Genomic DNA, 21,000 nt, shown 5'->3' with positions numbered 1-21,000 from the left:
GAATGGCTAAAATCCAAAACACTGCCAGCACCAAAAGCTGAGGAGGGTGTGGAGCGACAAGAACTCGCATTCAACAGGAGCTCCCATTCACTGCAGGTGGAAGCGAAGAACGGTGCAACCACTTTGGAAACGAGTTCAGCGGTTTCTTAAAGGGTAAACACAGGCTTACCTATGATCCTGCAGTCACACTCCCAGGTATTTACACAAATGACTTCCCTGGTGGCTCAGACAGTAACGTGTCTGCCTACAGCGCAGGAGACCGGGGTTCCATCCCTGGGTCGGGAAGATGACCCAGGTCGGGATCTCCTGGAGAAGGAAATGGCAACCAACTCCAGTACTCTTGCCTGGAAAATCCCATGGATGGCGGAGCCTGGTGGGCTCCAGTCCATGGGGTCACAAAGAGTCAGACACGACTGAGCGAATTCCCTTTCACTTTCTTTACTCAAAATTGACGGAAGATGAAAGCAACCAAGATGTCCTTCAAAAGGTGAATGAATAAACAAACGTAAATTCATACAACGGAATACTATTCAATAGTAAAAAGAAATGATCTATCAAGCCATGAGGAGACAAGGAGGAACCTTAAATGCACATTACCAAGTGAAAGCAGGGCTTCCCTTGCGGCTCAGCGGGTAAGGAATCCGCCTGTAATGTGGGAGACCTGGGTTCAATCATTGGCTTGAGAAGATCCCCTGGAGAAGGGAAAGGCTACCCACTCCAGTAGTCTGGCCTGGAGAATTCCATGGACTGTATAGGCCATGGGGTCACAAAGAGTCAGGCACGACTGAGCGACTTTCACTTTCAAGGGAAAGAAACCAGTCTAAAGAGACTACATACTGTATAATTCCAACTACAGGATATTCTGGAAAAGATTAAACTATATGGAGACCAAAAAAAAAGATCAGTGGTTGCCAGAAGCATGGGAGAATGAACAGGCAGAACATAGGACTTGGGGGCTATCAAACTATTCTATATGATACTGTAATAGTATCACACGACATGCATGCGTCAACTCCCAAAGAACTGTACATATTCAACATAGTTTTGGAAGTCCCAGCCACAGAAATTAGACCAGAAAAAGAAATAAAAGGAATCCAAATTGGAAAAAAAAAAAAAAAAAAAAACCTGTCACTGTTGGCAGATGACATGATACTATACAAAGAAAACGCTACAGACATCACCAGAAGACTACTAGAGCTCATCAGTGAATCTGGTTAAGCTGCAGGATACAAAATTAATATATAGAAATCTGTCTCATTTCTACACACTAATAACGAACTATCAGAAAGAAATTAAGGCAACAATCCCATTTACCATCACATCAAAAAGAATAAAATACCTCGGAATAAACCTATCTAAGGAAGTAACAGAGCTGTACTCAGAAAACTATAAGATCAACGAAAAAAATTGGAGACAACAGTTGCAAAGATGCACTGTGGTTCTGGACAGGAAGAATTAATACTGTTAAAATGAGCATACTACCCAAGGCAAACTACATCAATGCAACCCCTATCAAAACAGTGACGGCATTTTTCACAGAACTGGAACAAATAATTTTAAAATTTGTATGGAAAAACAAAAGACCCTGAAGAGCCAAAACAATCCTGAGAAGGAAGAATACGGCTGAAAGAATCAGGCTCCCTGACTTGAGACCACATACAAAGCTACGGTAACCAAAACAGTGTGATAGGGGCACAAAAGCAGACACACAGACCACTGAAATGGGAGCGATTCCAGAAGGAGCTGTGCAGTGTCAGAAACGCAAACCGGATCTTAGCTAATACTAATGTACCAACACTGGTTCATCAGTTAAACAAATGCACCGCGCCAATGCAAGATATCAAAAGGGGGAACTGCGGGGAGGGGAGGGAGCCCAGGAGAACTCGGTACTCTGCTCAATTTTTCCATAAAACCCAAACTTCCCTAAAAACGAAAAAAACTGTTTTCCATGGCCACTGGCCTAGGCGGAGTCAGAGGACTTGCATTCTGAGGCCTGCCTCATTCAGTGACTATGTAATCTCTACTGCCCAATATACTCATATGCCCTGCTTTATCCCACCTTTATGAACAAAACAGGGCTTCCCTGGTGGCTCAGCTGGTAAAGAATCCGCCTGCAGTGCGGGAGACCTGGGTTCGATCCCTGGGTTGGGAAGATCCCCTGGAGAAGGGAAAGGCTGCCCACTCCAGTATTCTGACCTGGAGCGCAGAGTCGGACGTGACTGAGTGACTTTCAGCTCAGTTTTTAACCTAGTGAGGTGGAACGAGAGGGAGGTCTGCCTCTCTCCCTTCAGGAGGGTAAAATAAGCCACCAAATAGTTCTGCTTCATGCCCAGCATCACGAAGACAAACTGTCCCACTGGCACAGCCAGCATGGAGAACTGTACCACTGAAAATAGGGGCATGTTTTTAATTCACTGGGACAATGGTATCTTTGTATAATGTCTTTAATACCAGGATTCACTGGGAAATAGTTTCACCCACTAGAGAAAAATCAGGACTTTGTCAGCTCCCTTTGACGATTCTTTCCAGGAAACATCTCAGGCATGTATCAAAGCAGCCACATTCATCAGCGACATTTACAAAACATAATTCTTTTCAAAAATCTCAACCTAAATACACACTGGAAATGCTCATACTAAAATTCTACTTTATTTTCATGGATATCTACCCACTAGAATATATAATCCAGCTAAGATACAACAGGTTCAAGCTCCAAAGTCTATTTAATATTTGAACTAAATCTCTATGAATTTTTAAACTATTACTTTTAATTTCATGTATCCATTTAAAACACTTCAGAAAGATCTAGTAATAAAATCATAATCATAATTTTTTAAATATGCTTAAAAATACTGTTTCTGCAACATTTCCTGGTCAATATTACAAAACCCAAAATACACAGTTTATATCAAATATACACTTGATGTTCAAATGTCATTGCTACCAGTTTTAGCTATATATTTCAGGAAAATTAACTTTTCGAAGCCTCAATGTTCATACTGGTGAAACAGCAGTAGTTAAACAGCTATGAGATTCAGAAATGAGAGATAACTCATTTGCAATGCACTACACTGTGCCCGTCATATAAGTGCACATGAGCTGAGTCACTTCATTCATGTCCAACTCTTTGCAATCCTGCAGACTATCACCTGCCATGCTCCTCTGTCCACGGGATTCTCCAGGCAAGAATACTGGCGTGGGTTGCCGTGCCCTCCTCCAGGGGATCTTCCTGACCCAGGGGTCAAACCCAGGTCTCTTACGTCTCCTGCTGTGGTTCCTTACCACAAGGACCCCCGGGAAGCCCTAACAATGATTAATATTAAGAACTTTTTTCTAATGTTATGTCAACTACACCCCTTTTTAAAAAAGGAAAAAGACTATTTCAAAACAGTATTTTCTCTTTTTGATAAATATTTATTTGTTGTTGTTGTTCAGTAGCTCAGTTGTGTCCAACTCTTTGCAGCCCCATGGACTGCAGCAGGCCAGCCTTCCCTGTCCTCACTAGCTCCCAGAGCTTGCGCAAACTCATGTCCATTGAGTCAGTGATGCCATCCAACCATCTCATCCTCTGTCACCCTCTTTTCCTCCTGCCCTCAATCTTTCCCAGCATCAGGGTCTTTTCCATTGAGTCAGCTTTTTGCATCATTTACTGAATTTACTGGATTCCATCCATCTACAGCTAAGCCAAAGGTCTATTTCACAGCAGCTTTAAATGAATTGTTAAAACTTCAAACTATGTTTTGCAATGAACACACACTATAAGAAATTTTTTACAAATTAAAAAGACCCCAAGTATCTTCAACTGTAACTTCAACAACAAAGTCGTTGCACCTCATCCTGGCCCCACACATACAGCTAACCATCAGCCACGCTGTAAGTTTCCGAAGTAAGCTCCTATTGAAAAAGCCTTCCATCCAAACACCTCAATCTTTCGGTGACTTCCTGAGGCTCCCCTCCCATTCAGCCTCCACACTGTTACCAGAGGTATTTTCCTGAAACTGATCTAACACCCTGGGAAAGATCATGAGAGTTCCCTGCCTAGAGAAGAAACCCCAAATCTGGTCCTGGCTATGGCATCCCAGGCTCTCTTCAACCTGGTCCATATTCAGCCAGATGCATCTTCCCATAACCGCTACCCCATCCCACTCAGCCACTCTCCAAATGAGTTCTGTGGTTCTGCTAATGCAACAGAATTGCCCCGCAGATCCTGCCCCTGAGGCTCCCCTCCCTGCCACCTTCAGGCTCTGTCCACGGAAAATCCCACCTGACCTGAAGGACAGAGTTTTCCCCAATACCCAACCCCAGGAGGACTATTTGCTTCCTCTTCTGAATGAAAAGAGAGTCGAGTAGAAAACTATGACAAATATAATTACATTAAAGGGATAGACCATACAGTGAAATATTACTCAGCCACAAAAAAGAAATAATGCTACCTGCAGCAACACTGATGAACCTAGATATTATCATATTAAGTGAACAAGTCAGACAGAGAAAGACAAATATCATAAGCTATCTCTTATATGTGGAATCTTAAAAACAGATGAAGTGAACTTTATAAGACAAACAGACTCACAAACATAGAAAACAAACAGGGTTACCAAAAGGGAAAGGGAGGAGATAAATTAGGAGCTTGGGATTAACATTTCCATACTACTATATATAAAATAGGTAACCAAGATATTGAGTATAGTTCCTGGTGCTATACAATAGGTCCTTGTTGATTACCTATTTTATGTACAGTAGTATGTATATGTTAATTCCAAACTCCTATTTTAGTGGTGGCTTATCAGTTCCATTTTCCTTACCAGGACCTCCTGTTTTAAAATAACGCATGTAAATGGTTATTATGGTGCCTGGTTAGGGTGGGCAGTTTCAGTCAGGGTGCTTCCTCTAATACTTTCCTTTCTTCCCATCTGGAATTGAGATGCAAAGGCTGGAAGAGCAGCAGCCATCTTGTAATGAGAGACCACCCACATGATGGCCAAGAAGCAACACAGAAGTCTGAGTCCTAGTGGCAAATAGAGGTTCCCCACAGCCCTCCCAGTCCCTGAGAAAAAGAAAACATCAACCTGTTTTTTGCTACAGACATCCAAACACAGTCTTAACTAACGCTCATCACTAGTTAAACCTATTTCATTTTTTAAAAGAAAAGAAAAGGCCCAGACTAATACTATCATACCTAGCTACAAACAGCACTAACTAGCACGATGGGCTATGCTCAGTCACTCAGCCATATCTGACACTTTATGACCCCATGGACTGTAGCCCTCCAGACTCTTCAGTCCATGGGATTTCCCAGACAAGAATACTGGAGTGGGTTGCCATTTCCTTCTCCAGGGTTCTTCCCAATCATGATGAGGCCCTATTAACGATCACGCACTACACAACTGACTATGAATCTCGAAGAGGAGATGAAATCTGAAATCAAGATTTTGCAGAATCCTGAAGCCAGCTGAAAACCACTGAGGTCACACAGATTGAAGGGGGCAAAGTTCTCTGAAATCTTTACACTCCAGCTTCCAATTCAGCCAGCACCAAAGTTAATTTACACAGTAAAAGATAGGATTTTGACCATCCATGTATCCATGTATGCCTTAAAAGTGAACTGAAAATGAAAATTACAGCTGGAATAGTTCTCAGTTCCTTTTGTCACCATGCACAAAAGCAGAATCACAGGGCCTTAATGTGAAAAAAGGATTAAGGCAACTCCTCAGCGTTTTCATGGAAAACAGAAACTTCTGTCTTCTTTTTTAATCAAAGAGGGTTTCTTCATGATCTATATACACAGACTGGAGAAGGAAATGGCAACCCACTCCAGTCCTCTTGCCTGGAAAATCCCATGGACAGAAGGGCCTGGTAGGCTACAGTCCATGGGGTCGCTAAGAGTCAGACACGACTGAGCGACTTCACTTTTACTTTTCACTTTCATGCACTGGCGAAGGAAATGGCAACCCACTCCAGTGTTCTTGCCTGGAGAATCCCAGGGACAAAGGGGCCTGGTGGGCTGCCGTCTCTGGGGTCGCACAGAGTCAGACACAACTGAAGTGACTTAGCAGCAGCAATAGCATACACACAGATACACAGTCATACATAAGTAAGAAATCTGCCACTCAGCTTTCATAGAGAATAAGAAGAAGCCCTTGTTATAGTTATTTGGGGATAACTGATTAATTTCCAGGTCAATGGAAAAATACTCATTTTCTTGGACCAAAATAATTTACCTTCCTTGTCCATTAAGTGTAAAATGTATGGAATAAAATTCATTGGACTCACATTAGCGCTCTCATTTTCACACTTAATATCAATTTTCAAAATTAACAATGTGTTGAGAAAAGAAAATCTTCCATCACAGACTCAAACAACAGAATCTCACAGTGACAGCTAATTAATACTAGTAATATAATAATATATAGAAATTAATTCTAATAACAGTATCTCAGTTGGTTTCCTTATACTGACAGGGAAGACAAGAGGGATGTTGTGCATCTTTTATGCTAACCTACTAAAAATGTTTTATCAGTTCAGTTCAGTTCAGTCACTCAGTCATGTCCGACTCTTTTCGACCCTATGAATCGCAGCACGCCAGGCCTCCCTGTCCATCACATCTCCCGGAGTTCACTCAAACTCACTCAAACTCAAACTCATCGAGTCGGTGATGCCATCCAGCCATCTCATCCTCTGTTGTCCCCTTTTCCTCCTGCCCCCAATCCCTCCAAGCATCAGAGTCTTTTCCAATGATAAATACACTGGGTAATTCACCATAAGATATTAAAGAAAGTTACTGATATAGGCTATTTCTAGTATAAATAATAATAAAGAAATATATTTTATTTGTAAATAAATGCTTTTATTCACCCTGCCTCTGGCAATCTGCTGAAGTAATGAGATTTTTTTTTTTTAATCAGATGCCCTGAACATCCTAGCAACAAATACATTTTATAAGTAAAGGCACTGGAATATGAATCAGAACACTGCACCCTTCTCTGCAGCAAATAGCCCTTTCTGTGTTATTCTAATTCAGCAGACAGTTGCCTCTTTTCACTCAAAAGTAAGGACCAAAGCAAGACCCAAGAATAGACTACACCATAAATAATTAGGGCTCACTCACTTGCCGCTATTCTTGTTCTGATCCAGAAGGCTAGGTTTGAAGTTCTTCCAAAGCCATCTGAGGACTCAACTCTCAACTTCTAAACCTAATAGTCATAATTGCTAACGTTATACATTACTGTAATTCTCCATTTCTGTCAACAGACAAATTCTGAATTTGTTACAGCTGACCCACACGTTCAACAGCTGGGGCATATGATCACTTGGCAACCTGATAACACTCCAGCCAAACGCAAAGTCACCCTGGAATCAAGGAACTTGGTCAGAAATGAAAATCGAAATAAGCTCTCAAGTTCAAATGGGAATGGAAAATGTTTTGAACAATGCACGATTTCAGAAAATGGAACAACTGTACTTTGAAAGTTGAGTGAGCTGACACTCCCTATTCACAGCCTACAATTCTTTTCTGATTAGATCAGCCCCCACAGCAAGTCATCGGGATAATAAGCTCTGTAATGAAGTCATCGAATTGGATACTGATGGGAAATCATAACCGGCTTCAAAACACATCGGGAAACAATGCGTTTTCCAGGTCTCTAGCTTTCCACATAGCACACTGGCCAATACTCTTACTTTTCTTTATAAGACCAGACGAAACACAGAACATCTATAAAGCCGAGGACAAACTGATGACTTATGCATTTTAACACCACAAAGATGAAGGAAACAACCTCCGCTTTTTCAGGAAATTCGGGACTACAAGTTTGAAAAAGTGGATGTGTAAAGTTCCATACTGATTATTAGGCTATAAGAAAATGAGATAAAGTGAAATCGGCAATGACCTGCAGGATCTTCTATTTCCTTTTACTTTCAAAGGCAAATAAAAACCATCTTTTACAGAATGTCCACTTCCTCAAGGCAAGTCAAATCAGCACCCCAGTTATTTCGTGTTCCAAGTCATCTGCAATTAGCCACGTGTCACCGAGGTAAAACTTGATGGGACAAAAATTCATACAGCTATCTTTTTTTTTTTTTTCAAAAGTAAAAAAGGTATTTACTTTCAAGCTTTCAGACTGTTTCTTTCTGACCTTAAAGAACACAGGTGTACCTGTTCCATAAGGTTTATTCAGTTCAGTTCAGTTCAGTCACTCAGTCGTGTCCCACTCTTTGCGACCCCATGAATCACAGCATGCCAGGCCTCCCTGTCCATCACCATCTCCTGGAGTTCACTCAAACTCATGTTTATTAGTATATTGCAATATCTCTCATTTTTAAGGTTCTGGAACAACTGATTAAAATCTTATTTTTTCAATGGAAGTATAGATGTAAACATGAGTGTATTGGACGTGAACGCATATACAGATGCTACAAATGTGCTTTAGCCTAAAATATCATAGCACTTGCTCAGTGGTAGTATCATACAATAGAGCCTTGGCACAAAGGATTTCTGATTGTGCTGTATACAGAATTCTACATGCATCAAAGGAATGTCAAAAATAAAATATGTTCTAGAAGGAGACGAAACATGTTCATGGGTAGATTTTGAGCTTGGCGGGGCGGTGCTTGGAATTTATTCAGTTCAGTATTCTATATTTCTACTTTCTACTAATAGACTTCTAGTGATACATGCATCTTAAACCATATAATCCCCACTCAATTTACAGAAATTGAGTTTCTTAAGACCAAAGCAAATATTCAAAAGAAGCAAGACCACTTGAAACCAACCGATGAAACAGGCCCCGATTCACCATTAATATATCAAGGCTTTTAGCCATCCCTGGGTGTGGAGCGCTTAGGTGGAGCCAGTTAGGAGACCGTCTGGACATTTTGAAAGACAATGTCCAGAGACTAAAAGACCCTTTAAGATGGGAAAGTGTTCTTTAATCTAACCTCTCATTTACCTATAAGGTCAAAATAAGCATAATGCTAAAATGTCAATACTATTTATCACAGAATTTCCCTAACATAAAGGACAGGCAGAAAAATATCTCAAAATATACTCCTTTACCTTTAAATTTACAACAGACTCTGACGAAAGTCTTTCATCCATCACACTATCAAGTAACCTTTACGATACGTAGGAATAGATTTAATATAGTCACGAACCATAAACTTTTCAAATAAAATCATTTTAAGAAAAACGATTTGGTGATGCTCTCTCTCAGTGGTGAAACAGTCCATTTATTTAAGAAGCCAAGAACCTTTTTTAAGGGTTAACCAGTACCCCATATCAAGCAAGGGCAGCAATGCCTTAGTAATCCCACGGAGAAGGAACCGGTAACCACCCTCCCAGCAAGGATGATTATGCGTAGTGCTTAAGAGCTTTTACAAAGGAGAAAAACGCAAGGTGCTTCTTGGAAACCAAACCCCTCCCCCGCACTGTACTGCCCATCCGACGGTGTCTTCCGGCCATCGCCCACTCGGCCACCCTCCCTGCGGGGGGATACGGAATCCCGTCCCCAAAAGACCAGGTTCAGTCCCAGGACTGGTCCAGACACCTGTTTTCTTGTGCCCAAGCAGCAGTGGCTCCTCTCAAGCAAGGGAGACGGTCACCCCGCAGGTCTGCGCCCCGCCCAGGCGGGGGGATGGGGGGGCGACATACCTTTGTACCTCTCCAGGACATCCTCGTAGGCCTGGAGGTACTCCTGCTCGTCCACGCACAGGTAGGCGGCCGGGGAGAGGTACCCCGCCATGCCCAGGTTTATCTCAGCGGGGACCGGCCGAGCCCCCTCTCCCGCTCGAAACCCGGACAGGACCGCAGTCAGCGAGGGGCAGCCGCGGGCACGGAAACGCGCGAGGAGGGCAGGCCGGGGTGAGCGCCGGGGCGCACAGGGGGTCAGCCGGGGAGACGCCCCGGGGACTCAGCGACGGTCCGTGCAGGCGAGCCCGGCGGCGGCGCGCGGCGCCACGCGGCGCCGGGGATCCCGGGGCCCGGCGAAGGCGGGCGCGGGGCGGCGGGCGCCTGCACCCTCGGCAGCTGAGGCGGCGGCCGCCCGGGCCCGGCTCTGCGCGCCCGCTCGGGGCCGGGAGGACGCGCGCGCTGCTGCCTCCGCCCGCGGTGCTCCGCGGCGCATCTGCGGCATTTCCTGGCCGCCGCGCCGCAGACGCGCGCCCGCGCCCGGGAGGGGGAGCGCGGGGAGGGGGCGGGCGAGAGGGCGGGCGGGCGGCGGCCTCCGGCGGGCAGCGCCCGGCCCCTCCCCGGCCCGCCCTCCCCGGGCGCGGGCCGCTGCCCGGATCCCAGGGGCGAGGTTTCTATTTGGGACCTACAACAGGTGCCTGGGAAACAAAGCCGTGGATCGCGCCTCCCGCGCTCGCAACCCCCGCGGGGCTCCGGGAGAGACCGGGGGAGCCTCCGGGACCGGCCGGCCGCGCGGAAGGGCCGGGCCCCGCGGCAGCGCGGGGCGCACGGGCGGGGGAGCCGGGGTCCGCGCCTCGGGGGCCGCCTGCGCCTGCGCGCCCCCGGCCCAGCCGGCGGCCCCTCCCTGCCGCCCCCCAGAGCCTGGCCGCGCCGCTGCGCCGCCAGAGACACCAGGCTCCGCCACCCGCTCCTCCCCGCCGCGGATCACCCCGCGGTGTGATGCGGCCAAGCGACAGCCTGTCTTCATCAGGATAATCGTATCATAAAGTTCATCATATCATATCATCATATCACAAACTTGTGACACGTCAACATTGTCCGTGTTCGCTGTTATTGTTATCAGATGAGCCACTTCATTGATGACTCTGGCCACATCTCCCCTCCCTATTTCTTCTTTCATGAGTACTGACCTTTTGTCCTTGATGAGTCTTTTTTCTTTTTTAGTGATGTGAATCTGGACCATTTTCCATGATTTGTTACATGGGAATGAGTAGTCTTGAGAACACTGTATACTCTGGATAAAACTTCCTTAAGTTAGAATTGGAAAGCTTTACTTCGCATTAGTAGTTGGCCTATTTTTGTGACTCCAAACAGAACAAGACCACACTTCTCTGTTCTATCCTGACCTCTGACCTGAGTTTGATCTCACATCCCACTTGATCACTAGAGTTTTCTTGCAACTTGGCATGCATTTATGTGCATATTAGTTCATGAGGAACAAGCATGGACCATATGGGACGCCTAGAACTGAAAGGATTAGCAATTCGATCCCTAAGAGTCATTCCATTTACAAATCACACATGTACAAATAAATCTCCCAGAACTCTCCCGTCTCTCATGGACATAGAGAACAGAGTTGTGGCTGCCAGGGGGTACAGGCTTGGGGGAGGAATGGCGTGGGAGCTTGGAATTAGCAGATGCAAACTATTATAAATATGATGGGTAAACAACCAGGTCCTACTGTACAGCACAGGGAACTATATTCAGTATCCTGTGATAACCATGATGGAAAAATATGAAAAAAAGTATATATACATATATATATAACTGAATCACTGCTGCTGTATAGCAGAAATTAACACAACATTGTAAATCAATTTTACTTCAATTAAAAAAAATTTTAACTGTCTTGTCTCTCTCACAATGAGTAAGGTCAATGAGGGCATAGTCTGAGCCTTAATCAGAAATTGACACCCAGTAGCTTCCCTGATAGCTCAGTTGGTAAAGAATCTGCCTGCAACGCAGGAGACCCCAGTTCAATTCCTGGGTCCAGAAGATCTACTGGCAAAAGGACAGATACCCGCTCCAGTATTCCTGGGCTTCCCTTGTGGCTCAGCTGGTAAAGAATCCGCCCACCATGCGGGAGACCTGGGTTTGATCCCTGGGTTGGGAAGATCCCCTGAAGAAGGGAAAGGCTACCCACTCCAGTATTCTGGCTTGGAGAATTCCATGAACTGTATAGTCCATGGGGTCACAAAGAGTCTGACTCAACTAAGCGACTTGCACAAGCACCCAGTTTTGTGAATATCATCACTGCACACTCAAGTGATTTTTAACTGTTCATTTAAGGAACTAGTCAAAAGAACAAGCAGCATTGGTGGTTGCTGGGGTAAACGTATATTCCTGGAATGATAATCAAGGATCAATCTGCTAATAATCTTAGTGTATTCCACAAGGAAGCAGCAAAGGCACAGCAGTTTAGAGCTTGGTCCCTCAAGTCAAGATGGCCTGAATTCAGATCCCAGCTCCACCACTTCCTAGAACCTCGGGAAGAGTCTCTCCTCTTTTGGCAGATTTATGGCCTGAAAAAAAAATGGAGAAAATAAGAGTGTGTGTGCTCAGTCACTTGGTCGTGTCCAGCTCTTTGCAATCCAATGCAAAGTAGCCCTCCAGGCTCCTCTGTCCATGGAATGTTTCAGGCAAGAATACTGGAGTGGATTGCCATTTCCTACTCCAGGGGATCTTCCCGACCCAGGGATCCAGCCCGTGTCTGTTGGGTCTCCTGCATTGGCAGGTGGATTCTTTACCACTGTGCCACCTGGGAAGCCCTGAAAATAACAGCGCCTACTTCACAAAATTGTCAAGAAACCTGAATGAGATAACCTATGGGCTTTCCCTTGTGGCTTAGTTGCTAAAATATCCGCTTGCCATGTGAGAGACCTGGGTTCAATCCCTGGGTTGGGAAGATCCCCTGGAGAAAGGAAAGGCTATCCACTCCAGTATTTTGGCCTGGAGAATTCCATGGACTGTATATACAGAGTCAGACATGACTGGGCGACTCTCACTTTCGCTTTTCATCAGGTGCTTATGAGAGCTCAGGGCCATCAGTCAGCCCTCACTCACAGAGCGTTTACCATGTGTCAGGGAATCTGCAAAATGCTTTGCATTTACTACCTTAATCCCCATAGCCACAATCCTTGGATAGACAAAATGAAGGTAAGAAGTAAACATTCAGTAAATTGTCCAAGAAAACACAACCGGTTTGTGATAGAGGAGGAATTAAAATCCAAAGTCTAACTCTGCCAAGATCTTTCAATTCTTCACTTCAAAGAATTCACATGGGACAAATATCCATAGTTTAAAATAGCATCGTCACTAACCAACCATGTACCTTCACAAGCACCTCAAGACCGAAAAACCCAGCTTGCGATATCCTGCAGGTAAAAACAGCAGATCTGCCTGGTACGATGTTAAAGAAAACAAAGCCCCTTTCCTTCCATGTTACCATGTCATTATCGCCTTGACCCTGAGAGATCAGGAGAGCATATATGGCATGACAGGCTCAGATTTTTACATGAAGATACTGCGATAAATGCAGAATCACTTTTAAAATTATAAAGTATCAGACATGTGACACCATCGCCAGGAAATGTACATCTGATTATCTCATCGCACTGCTTTTTATATCTTCAAGTGATTCTGCACCACTGACAGCTAAATAGTCCAGTCTCTGCAGAATTGCTCCAAAACATCCTAACGGTTCCCACTCTTCCCTACAAATCCCAGGCTTCGGCTGCACAGATGACTTGCAGTTTCCACCTGAACCCACCTCCCTGCTGAGTGTTTGCAGCTCCATACCGCGGAAGTGACTTCCAGCTCGCACCAGTCCATCAGGCTCATGAAACCTCCCCTCCCGCAGCGAGCCCCCCAGCAGCCCTTCAGGAAGCTGCCGGCCTCCTCTCGGTCCGGGGTAATCAGACTCTCCCTCTGGGTGCTCCTCATCCAGGCCCTCAGAGCCGTCACAGCTGGCCTCTCACCGTGCTGTGACTCACTCACGTGTGAGGTTAGAATTGCTTTCAAGGCAGAACCGACTGCACACCTTCATGTTGTCCCAGAAGCATAATAAACATGTATTGAACGTGAGTGACTAACGGGATCCCCAAAACCATATGGTCTTCTCCACTCGAGACATTTCCTCATTCCATTCTATTTTTACAACCTTAAACATAAATAACCGGGTTCAACTTTCAATTCTTTTATTACTAAATAATGAACACAGTGGACATCCCCACACCCTTTCTGGCCCTTGCCCTGTCTAGGGATGAACTTCACAGACAGGCTAGGTTTCAGGCCAAGTGCGAAAATGCCTAATAAAATGAGAAGCTGAAACCTGAATGATATGTTTTCCAGCTCTCCACTGTACCACAATCCCCTCAGATGACCCGACCCCTTACCCTCATCCTGGATGCTGTGTGGCAAATTTAACACATAATATACCTGAACTTCATAGTTTAGCCACATGATGATGAAACAGCTGTTTATAGACAGACCCCTCAGCCTATGCTCTGTGTGTGAGCATGGATGTGATTTGTGTGCAATAGCCAATTTACCAGTGTTTATTTTAAACATGGTCATTAGTACACGTCCATACTAGAGCCGCTTATTCTGTCTGTTGTTTTATTTTCTTTTGTTCTATTTTTGAAGAACTAATGTAATCTTAAAAGTCTGTAACTTGGAGGTCTCCAGTGCAGCAACTACCGCTAACTTTGTAGCAAACCCTTTACAGTAAGTAAGGTGTGGCCTCGCCCTCACAGAGCCGAGACTCCCCTGACCCCAGCGCCCACTGTTCCACTGCACCCCATCAGAACCCCCAGGTCCTCCATTCCCCACCGGGCATACACACCGCCTGCTACTACCACCAGCCGCTGCTGGCTGCCTGTCTAGTAGTTTATGTAATCTCATCCCCGGACAAACAGGTGCCCGTCCTTCTCCCCTAGCCCCTCCTTCAATACCAAAAGCAAAATGCCCATCTCTGCCACGTCCATCAAAACTCTTAGCCCAGGAGCACCTTCCGCCATCCAGGCATCCTGCTTTGGAGATGCAGGCTTGCCACAGAGCACCACCTGTCACCGTCTTCCCTTTCTGCCAAGACAAGTACCTGGTACCCTGGTTCCAGCACTGTCTCCTCCGCCCCCTGGGGGGGGTCATGACCAGGCAGGGAATCCAGCCTTGGTGACCAGACTCTCCGGTGCCCACCCAGCCCTCTAAGACCCCCCCAGCCGCCCTGCTCACTCTCCCTTGGCTCCCAAACTGTCTCCATCCTCCCTGCCCTGCCTGCCTCCACCCTCCACGTCAAAGGCCTGGGTGAGACCAGCCAGCATCTCACAAAAGAAGCCAGAAGAAGCTCAAGGCTGTTGCCCCAGAAACCCAGATGAGAGAATGGCTGGCTGGCGCTGTTTATTTTTCCCGTAATCAGAAAATCCCACTGGGGGGACCCTCGGGGGACTCTCAGCCACCACGGCAGCCAGGATCTGAGCTAGTCCCCTGCAGCCCCCTAGAAGGTAGGCAAGTCCCAGCTCTGCATGATGGTGGGAAGCAAGAGAAACTGAGTGGGCAGGGGCCTGGGAGGGAGAGAGGGAGGGGGAAAAGGCCAAATCCACAGTAAAAATCAACTCTGGTAAGCACCTCGGCTTTGGCCTTTCAAGAGAGCCCCCCCGGGACACACCCCAACCTACCCCATTGCCGTTTCTGAGAAAAAAATTAGGTAACAACCACCTCAAAAAGCGTAGCTCGTATATACACAAACCACACGGGCACTGCAGGCTGGGGGATAGAGTTCCACAGAAGGCTCAGCTTGCAGCTAAGTAAAACAAGCCATCCCTTCTGGGACCTACAGGCAGTGCAAGGGAACACCAGGTAACAGAAGAGAAACACGGGTCCCTCCCATGTATTAATTAATCAGGGATGCATGATGGCTAAACCCTCAAAAGCACCAAAGGGAGGAGCTGCTATGAACACATGATGCTAATAGAGATGCTATGCTTTAAAAAAAAAAAAAAAAAAAGCTGTAGAGAGCCCTATGCAATCTTGGGTACCAAAACCCAGGAATCTAGCCCCCTGATAAATCTGGTGGCTCGAAGCTCCCAGGCAAACAGAGAAAGGAAGCTTCCAGCAAACACACTGTGAAACACTGAATTAATACTTTCAGACTATCACGGTGGCGACTGCACATAAATAGGAAACTTCAGTGCAGATGCCTGTAAATATCCTCTTGGTTTCAAAGATATCGGTTCCTCCAACCAGAAGACAGGGCCAAACAGCTTAGTCACTAGCAGACAGGGCCAACTGCTCCTTCGATAAAATCGGGACAGAAAGTAAACATGGTCATCCTCCTCCCCCACCTTAAGCCTCAGCTCCCGGCCAGACAGGGACCCCCGGGGAGCCAGTGGGTGAATTTCCACCTCTCTGCAACCCCCAGCCAGGCCCCCCTGCCGCTTGCTCTTACCTGCGATCCTAAGCACTGCCCTCTCCGCGGGGTCCAGCACCGAGCCCCCGTGGATCTTTCTTTTCGATCGCTCATGTTTAGGCAAATTCCAGGGTAAGGTGTCTCCAGGAGCTGGAGATGCAGAGCCAGATTTCTGGCTGAAATCATCTTCGTCGGAAAAATCCGCAGAGGAAGACATGGAGCAGCGATAGGACGCGTTCCCGGAGCTCTACAGGGAATGACACAGAGAAAAGCATCAACGGCAGGCACTCGCGTCAGCTCGTCCATTTCAGCAGCCCCCTCCCTGCCCCCAAAGGGAGTCCGCCGTCCCGCACCCTCCTCCGCGCGGCGGGGGGACGCGTCCCAGGGCCGACCCCAGCGCTCACCATCTTCTCTGGGCCCCGGCTCCAACCCCAGCCACAAGGCCTGGGCAGCTCCGGTTCCAGGAAGATGGGCACCCAAGTGTGTGGCCTGTGGTTCGGCCACCAGCTCACAGATGACTGGCCCAACAATGAAGCCAGAATCCACAGCCTTCCTGTTACAAATCTATAGTATCTGGCTCCCCCACCAGGCAGGGACCGAGATTTTCCATTACGAGCTGCTGCTTAATTCATTAATGCAACTCGCTCCAAGTTGCAAACACAAAGCACAAACGCAGGATGCTGAGTCCTGACTCCTTTCCGCTTCCCCTCCCAGTCTCCCCTCCGACCAGGTTTGAGCCCCTCGTCCTTTTCAGTTCATTTTTTTCCTGAGTTTGAAGCTAGTTCCCAGACTCTTCTGGAGGAAGGAGGGAGGAGGGGCTGATTCTGAGAAGAGCCTTTTCTGCAGACCTGGAGGGCACAAAAGGCTGTTTGCAGAAGCCAAAGGCAGCGCCAGTAAACAAACGTCTGAACTGGGTTTAGAGCTCTCGAGATCATATAAACTTCGAGCAGACGAACAGCTGCCAGCGATGGAGACGGAGGGATGCGGAGGGGAGGGGAAAGAGCTCCCCGGCCCGGCCCGCCCCGTCATCACAGGGGGAAACCGGAGACGCGGCTCGGACCAGCGTGCACCGCCTGAGCTCGGTTCTCCCTCCAGGAGCGGAGCCGGGCGCAGGGCGTGTCCAGCTCTGTTTGCCCCGCAGGGAAAAGGCACAGGTCATTAGCCTCTTTTGGTTGGGTTAAGTTTGTGATAATTTAGTGAGCCACTCATTTACCATGAAAAGAGGCTGCTAACTGTGCGGAGAATAGGCTTACAAACAAGATAAAGCATCCATGGGAGGAAAAAAGAAAAAAAAAACCCAGGCTGTGTGACAACCTCCCAAAGCATGCGGGATAAACCAGAAGTGAATCAGGACCTGGCCTGCGCCTAGTCAGGCATGACCGACGTGAGGTCCTGATGCACATCTAGTGACCAACACCATTTTAAAAGAAAACGTACTATTTCCTGCAAAGTGTCTAATATTTATCTTTGGCTTTACTCTTTCCCCTCAAAAGCAGTTCTCCATTTTACATGAAACGCATCACTTTGGCTAATTATCAATTTATTACGTGTGATGCCCTGTGTGTTTTCTTAGTGGAAATCGTGTGCTGCTGCTGCTGCTAAGTTGCTTCAGTCATGTCCGACTCTGTGCGACCCTAGAGACGGCAGCCCACCAGGCTCCCCCATCCCTGGGATTCTCCAGGCAAGAACACTGGAGCGGGTTGCCATTTCCTTCTGCAATGCATGAAAGTGAAAAGTGAAAGTGAAGTCGCTCAATCGTGTCTGACCCTCAGCGACCCCATGGACTGCAGCCCACCAGGCTCCTCGGTCCATGGGATTTTCCAGGCAAAAGTACTAGAGTGGGGTGCCCTTGCCTTCTCCGGGAAATCGTGTACTAGGCAAATAAATAAATACCACTGATTTTCTGTATTCACTGGAATCCACAGAGTTGTGAGGAGGCATTAAGTCAGTCACAGGATGCTACTATCAACCTACTTTATTTTCCATGTTTTTCTGAAAATTCGTCTTGAGCTCTATAAGGCTGTGATGCTGGGTAGGTCTGTGAAAAAGGATGACATTCTTGAAGACTTTCAAAAGGGTAACAGGTTTCCTTGGTTGCCTTCTGTCTTCTTTAAACTGGCTTCCTACCTGTCCTTATGAAAGGTCATCTTTTATCTATGAGCTTGTATTTCTTGTTGTTTCATGCACTCCAAATGACTACTCCAAGTGAGAGTAGTCATTTGATTGTTTAGAGACAGACTTGGGGAATAAACGGTTAAAGGACTGCCTCCATCCAAAAACTCTGATTATTGATTTTTGTAGATGAAGTAAATTTTTCTAACAATTAGAGTCTCAGCTAATGGAAGAGCAAAACATGATTTATGCCATGACATAAACACCACTCATCACCCAGCCAGATGGGATCATTTACGACCCTGGACCCAAGGGTGTTGGACTGGTACAGCCTCTAATCTGGACGTGTCTTTGGTGAACGGGTAAGAGAGAAAGGAAGACAAGGCAATCGGCAGCACCTCCTTCAACAACACAGCACAGTGAAATACACACGCAGACAGAGGGAAAGCACGCTGGCTTGTACACAGCGAAGTCTCTCCCAGGCTACAGGACTCGAGTGCTAACCATCAAAGCATTTGGTTTTTCCCCACAACAATCTTTATGGACACTCTTTAAATATAAGGTAAACTATACAAAATTAGGCCCATGTGAACCTTGAAAATTGAGAACAGATTTTTTTTTTTATCATTTACATGCTTCGTATTCTGAGAATGACCTTTGAATTCACTTTTTAAATTTTAGACATATGCACTCAACAGTACAGAAATTTTTTTCTATATCTTTTTAGCCTTATCTGGCTGCTTTATTGAATCTGAATTTTCTATTTTAATTGGTGGTGTTTGCTGTTGGCTCTTTAGCTGCCAACAAGATAGAGACTAAATTGGTCACTTTTTAAGGGCTACTGAATTGAGTCTTTTAGGTTACAAGTGTGTGATTAAATGAGTGCTTTGATTTTAATGAATGAAGGTTGTCTATGGTTTCTGTCTTCAAATTTAGGGAAAATATACTTCAAATCTTAATAAATTTGCATTCCTTCTAATGTCAGTGGCATCCATGCTAGTGAATAAAGCAGACTTTCTAAATCAAGTGTTTCAGGTGGGAGGCTGAAAATTCCATCACTCACCTCTCCTTTCCTAATATCAGGCAAACTGGATGAACCATTGATAACTGTTTTTCTGTTTCTTTTTTATTTTTTTAAATATTTGATGAGGTGAAAGAAGAGAGTGAAAAAGCTGGCTTAAAACTAAGATCATGGCATCTGGTCCCATCACTTTGTGACAAATAGAAGCAGAAAAAGTAGAAGCAGTGACAGATTCTCTTGGGCTCCAAAATCACTGCAGACGGTGACTGCAGCCTGAAATTAAAAGACACATGCTCCTTGGAAGGAAACCTATGACAAACCTAAAGAGCCTATTAAAAAGCAAAGACATCACTTGGCCAACAAAGGTCTGTACAATCAAGGCTATGGTTTTTCCAGCAGCCCTGTACAGATGTGAGAGTTGGACCATAAAGAAGGCTGAGCACTGAATAGTTGATGCTTTTGAACTATGGTGTTGGAGAAGATTCATGAGAGTCCCTTGAACTGCAAGGAGATCAAACCCGTCAATCCTAAAGGAAATCAACCATGAATATTCATTGGAAGGACTGATGCTGAAGCTGAAGCTCCAATACTTTGGCCACCTGATGCAAAGAGCAGACTCATTGGAAAAGACCCTGATGCTGGGAAAGATTGAAGGCAAAAAGAGAAGGGGGCAGCAGAGGATGAGATGGTTGCTGCTGCTGCTGCTGCTGCTAAGTCACTTTGGTGGTGTCCGACTCTGTGCAACCCCATAGACGGCAGCCCACCAGGCTCCGGCGTCCCTGGGATTCTCCAGGCAAGAACACTGGAGTGGGTTGCCATCATCTTCTCCGATGAGATGGTTATATAGCATCAATGACTCAATGGACATGGATTTGAGCAAACTCTGGGAAATGGTGAAGGACCAAAAAGCCTGGCCTGCTACAGTCCATGGCGTTGCAAAGAGTCAGATAAGACTTAGCGACTGAACAACAAATTGAAGTACAGTTGATTTACAATGTTGTGTTAGTTTCAGATGTACAGCAAAGTGATCCAGTTATATATACATATACATATATATATTCTTCTTCCTGAGAATGGATTAAAATGAAGCTGCTTTGAAGTCGACTGACCCTCCAAAACTATTCTTTATTGATTTGAAATGATTTGCCACTTCACACGGAGAAGGCAATGGCACCCTACTCCAGCACTCTTGCCTGGAAAATCCCATGGACCAAGGAGCCTGGTAGGCTGCAGTCCATGGGGTCGCTAAGAGTCAGGCACGACTGAGCAACTTCACTTTCACTTTTCACTTTCATGCATTGCAGAAGGAAGTGGCAACCCACTCCAGTGTTCTTGCCTGGAGAATCCCAGGGACAGAGGAGCCTAGTGGGCTGCCGTCTATGGGGTCGCACAGAGTTGGACACGACTGAAGTGACTTAGCAGCAACAGCAGCCACTTCAAGAGCTGGGGGTACACTCCTTTCTTCTGGAAAAAGCAAACATGTTCTCTGACCCAAAGTCCAGGCCTCGCTTTCGATGTGGGGCTTAAAGTTCAGACAAAGGAAGAGAACTCTTGGGACCAGCAAAAGACCCCAGTTCCTCCTGCTCTGCTCCTGTTGCCTAAGGTTTGATTCCTGTTAAAATATAAATATCTGTCTATAGGGAATTCATTAAATAAATGACAGTATATCCATACAATGGACTACTTTGCAGCAATTAAACAAAAATGTTATTGATCTACATTAGCAAAGTGGGAAGGGTGCACACAGAATGATTCCTATTTTTTTAAAAATCTGTG

The 21,000-nt window shown here is 46.0% G+C and overlaps 1 protein-coding gene across 8 annotated transcripts in view; it reads right to left on the bottom strand.

The window, feature by feature from the left end:
- DST (dystonin) overlaps positions 1-21,000 on the bottom strand; it is a 525,807-nt gene that overhangs the window by 405,069 nt on the left and 99,738 nt on the right. For 5 of the 8 annotated variants that reach the window (XM_069564071.1, XM_069564073.1, XM_069564077.1 and 2 more), the window contains exon 1: positions 9,650-10,611. In XM_069564071.1, coding sequence (XP_069420172.1) covers positions 9,650-9,740 — 91 coding nt within the window. In that variant the 5' untranslated portion in view covers positions 9,741-10,611. Of the gene's footprint in view, positions 1-9,649; positions 10,612-16,130; positions 16,339-21,000 lie in introns of those variants that run through there. The other 3 variants (XM_069564068.1, XM_069564074.1, XM_069564070.1) reach the window with 2 other exon arrangements.

The sequence above is a fragment of the Ovis canadensis genome, chromosome 20, assembly GCF_042477335.2.
Source record: "Ovis canadensis isolate MfBH-ARS-UI-01 breed Bighorn chromosome 20, ARS-UI_OviCan_v2, whole genome shotgun sequence".
In the NCBI taxonomy this organism is placed as follows: domain Eukaryota; kingdom Metazoa; phylum Chordata; class Mammalia; order Artiodactyla; family Bovidae; genus Ovis; species Ovis canadensis.
This window is presented reverse-complemented; position numbering and strand designations above follow the sequence as displayed.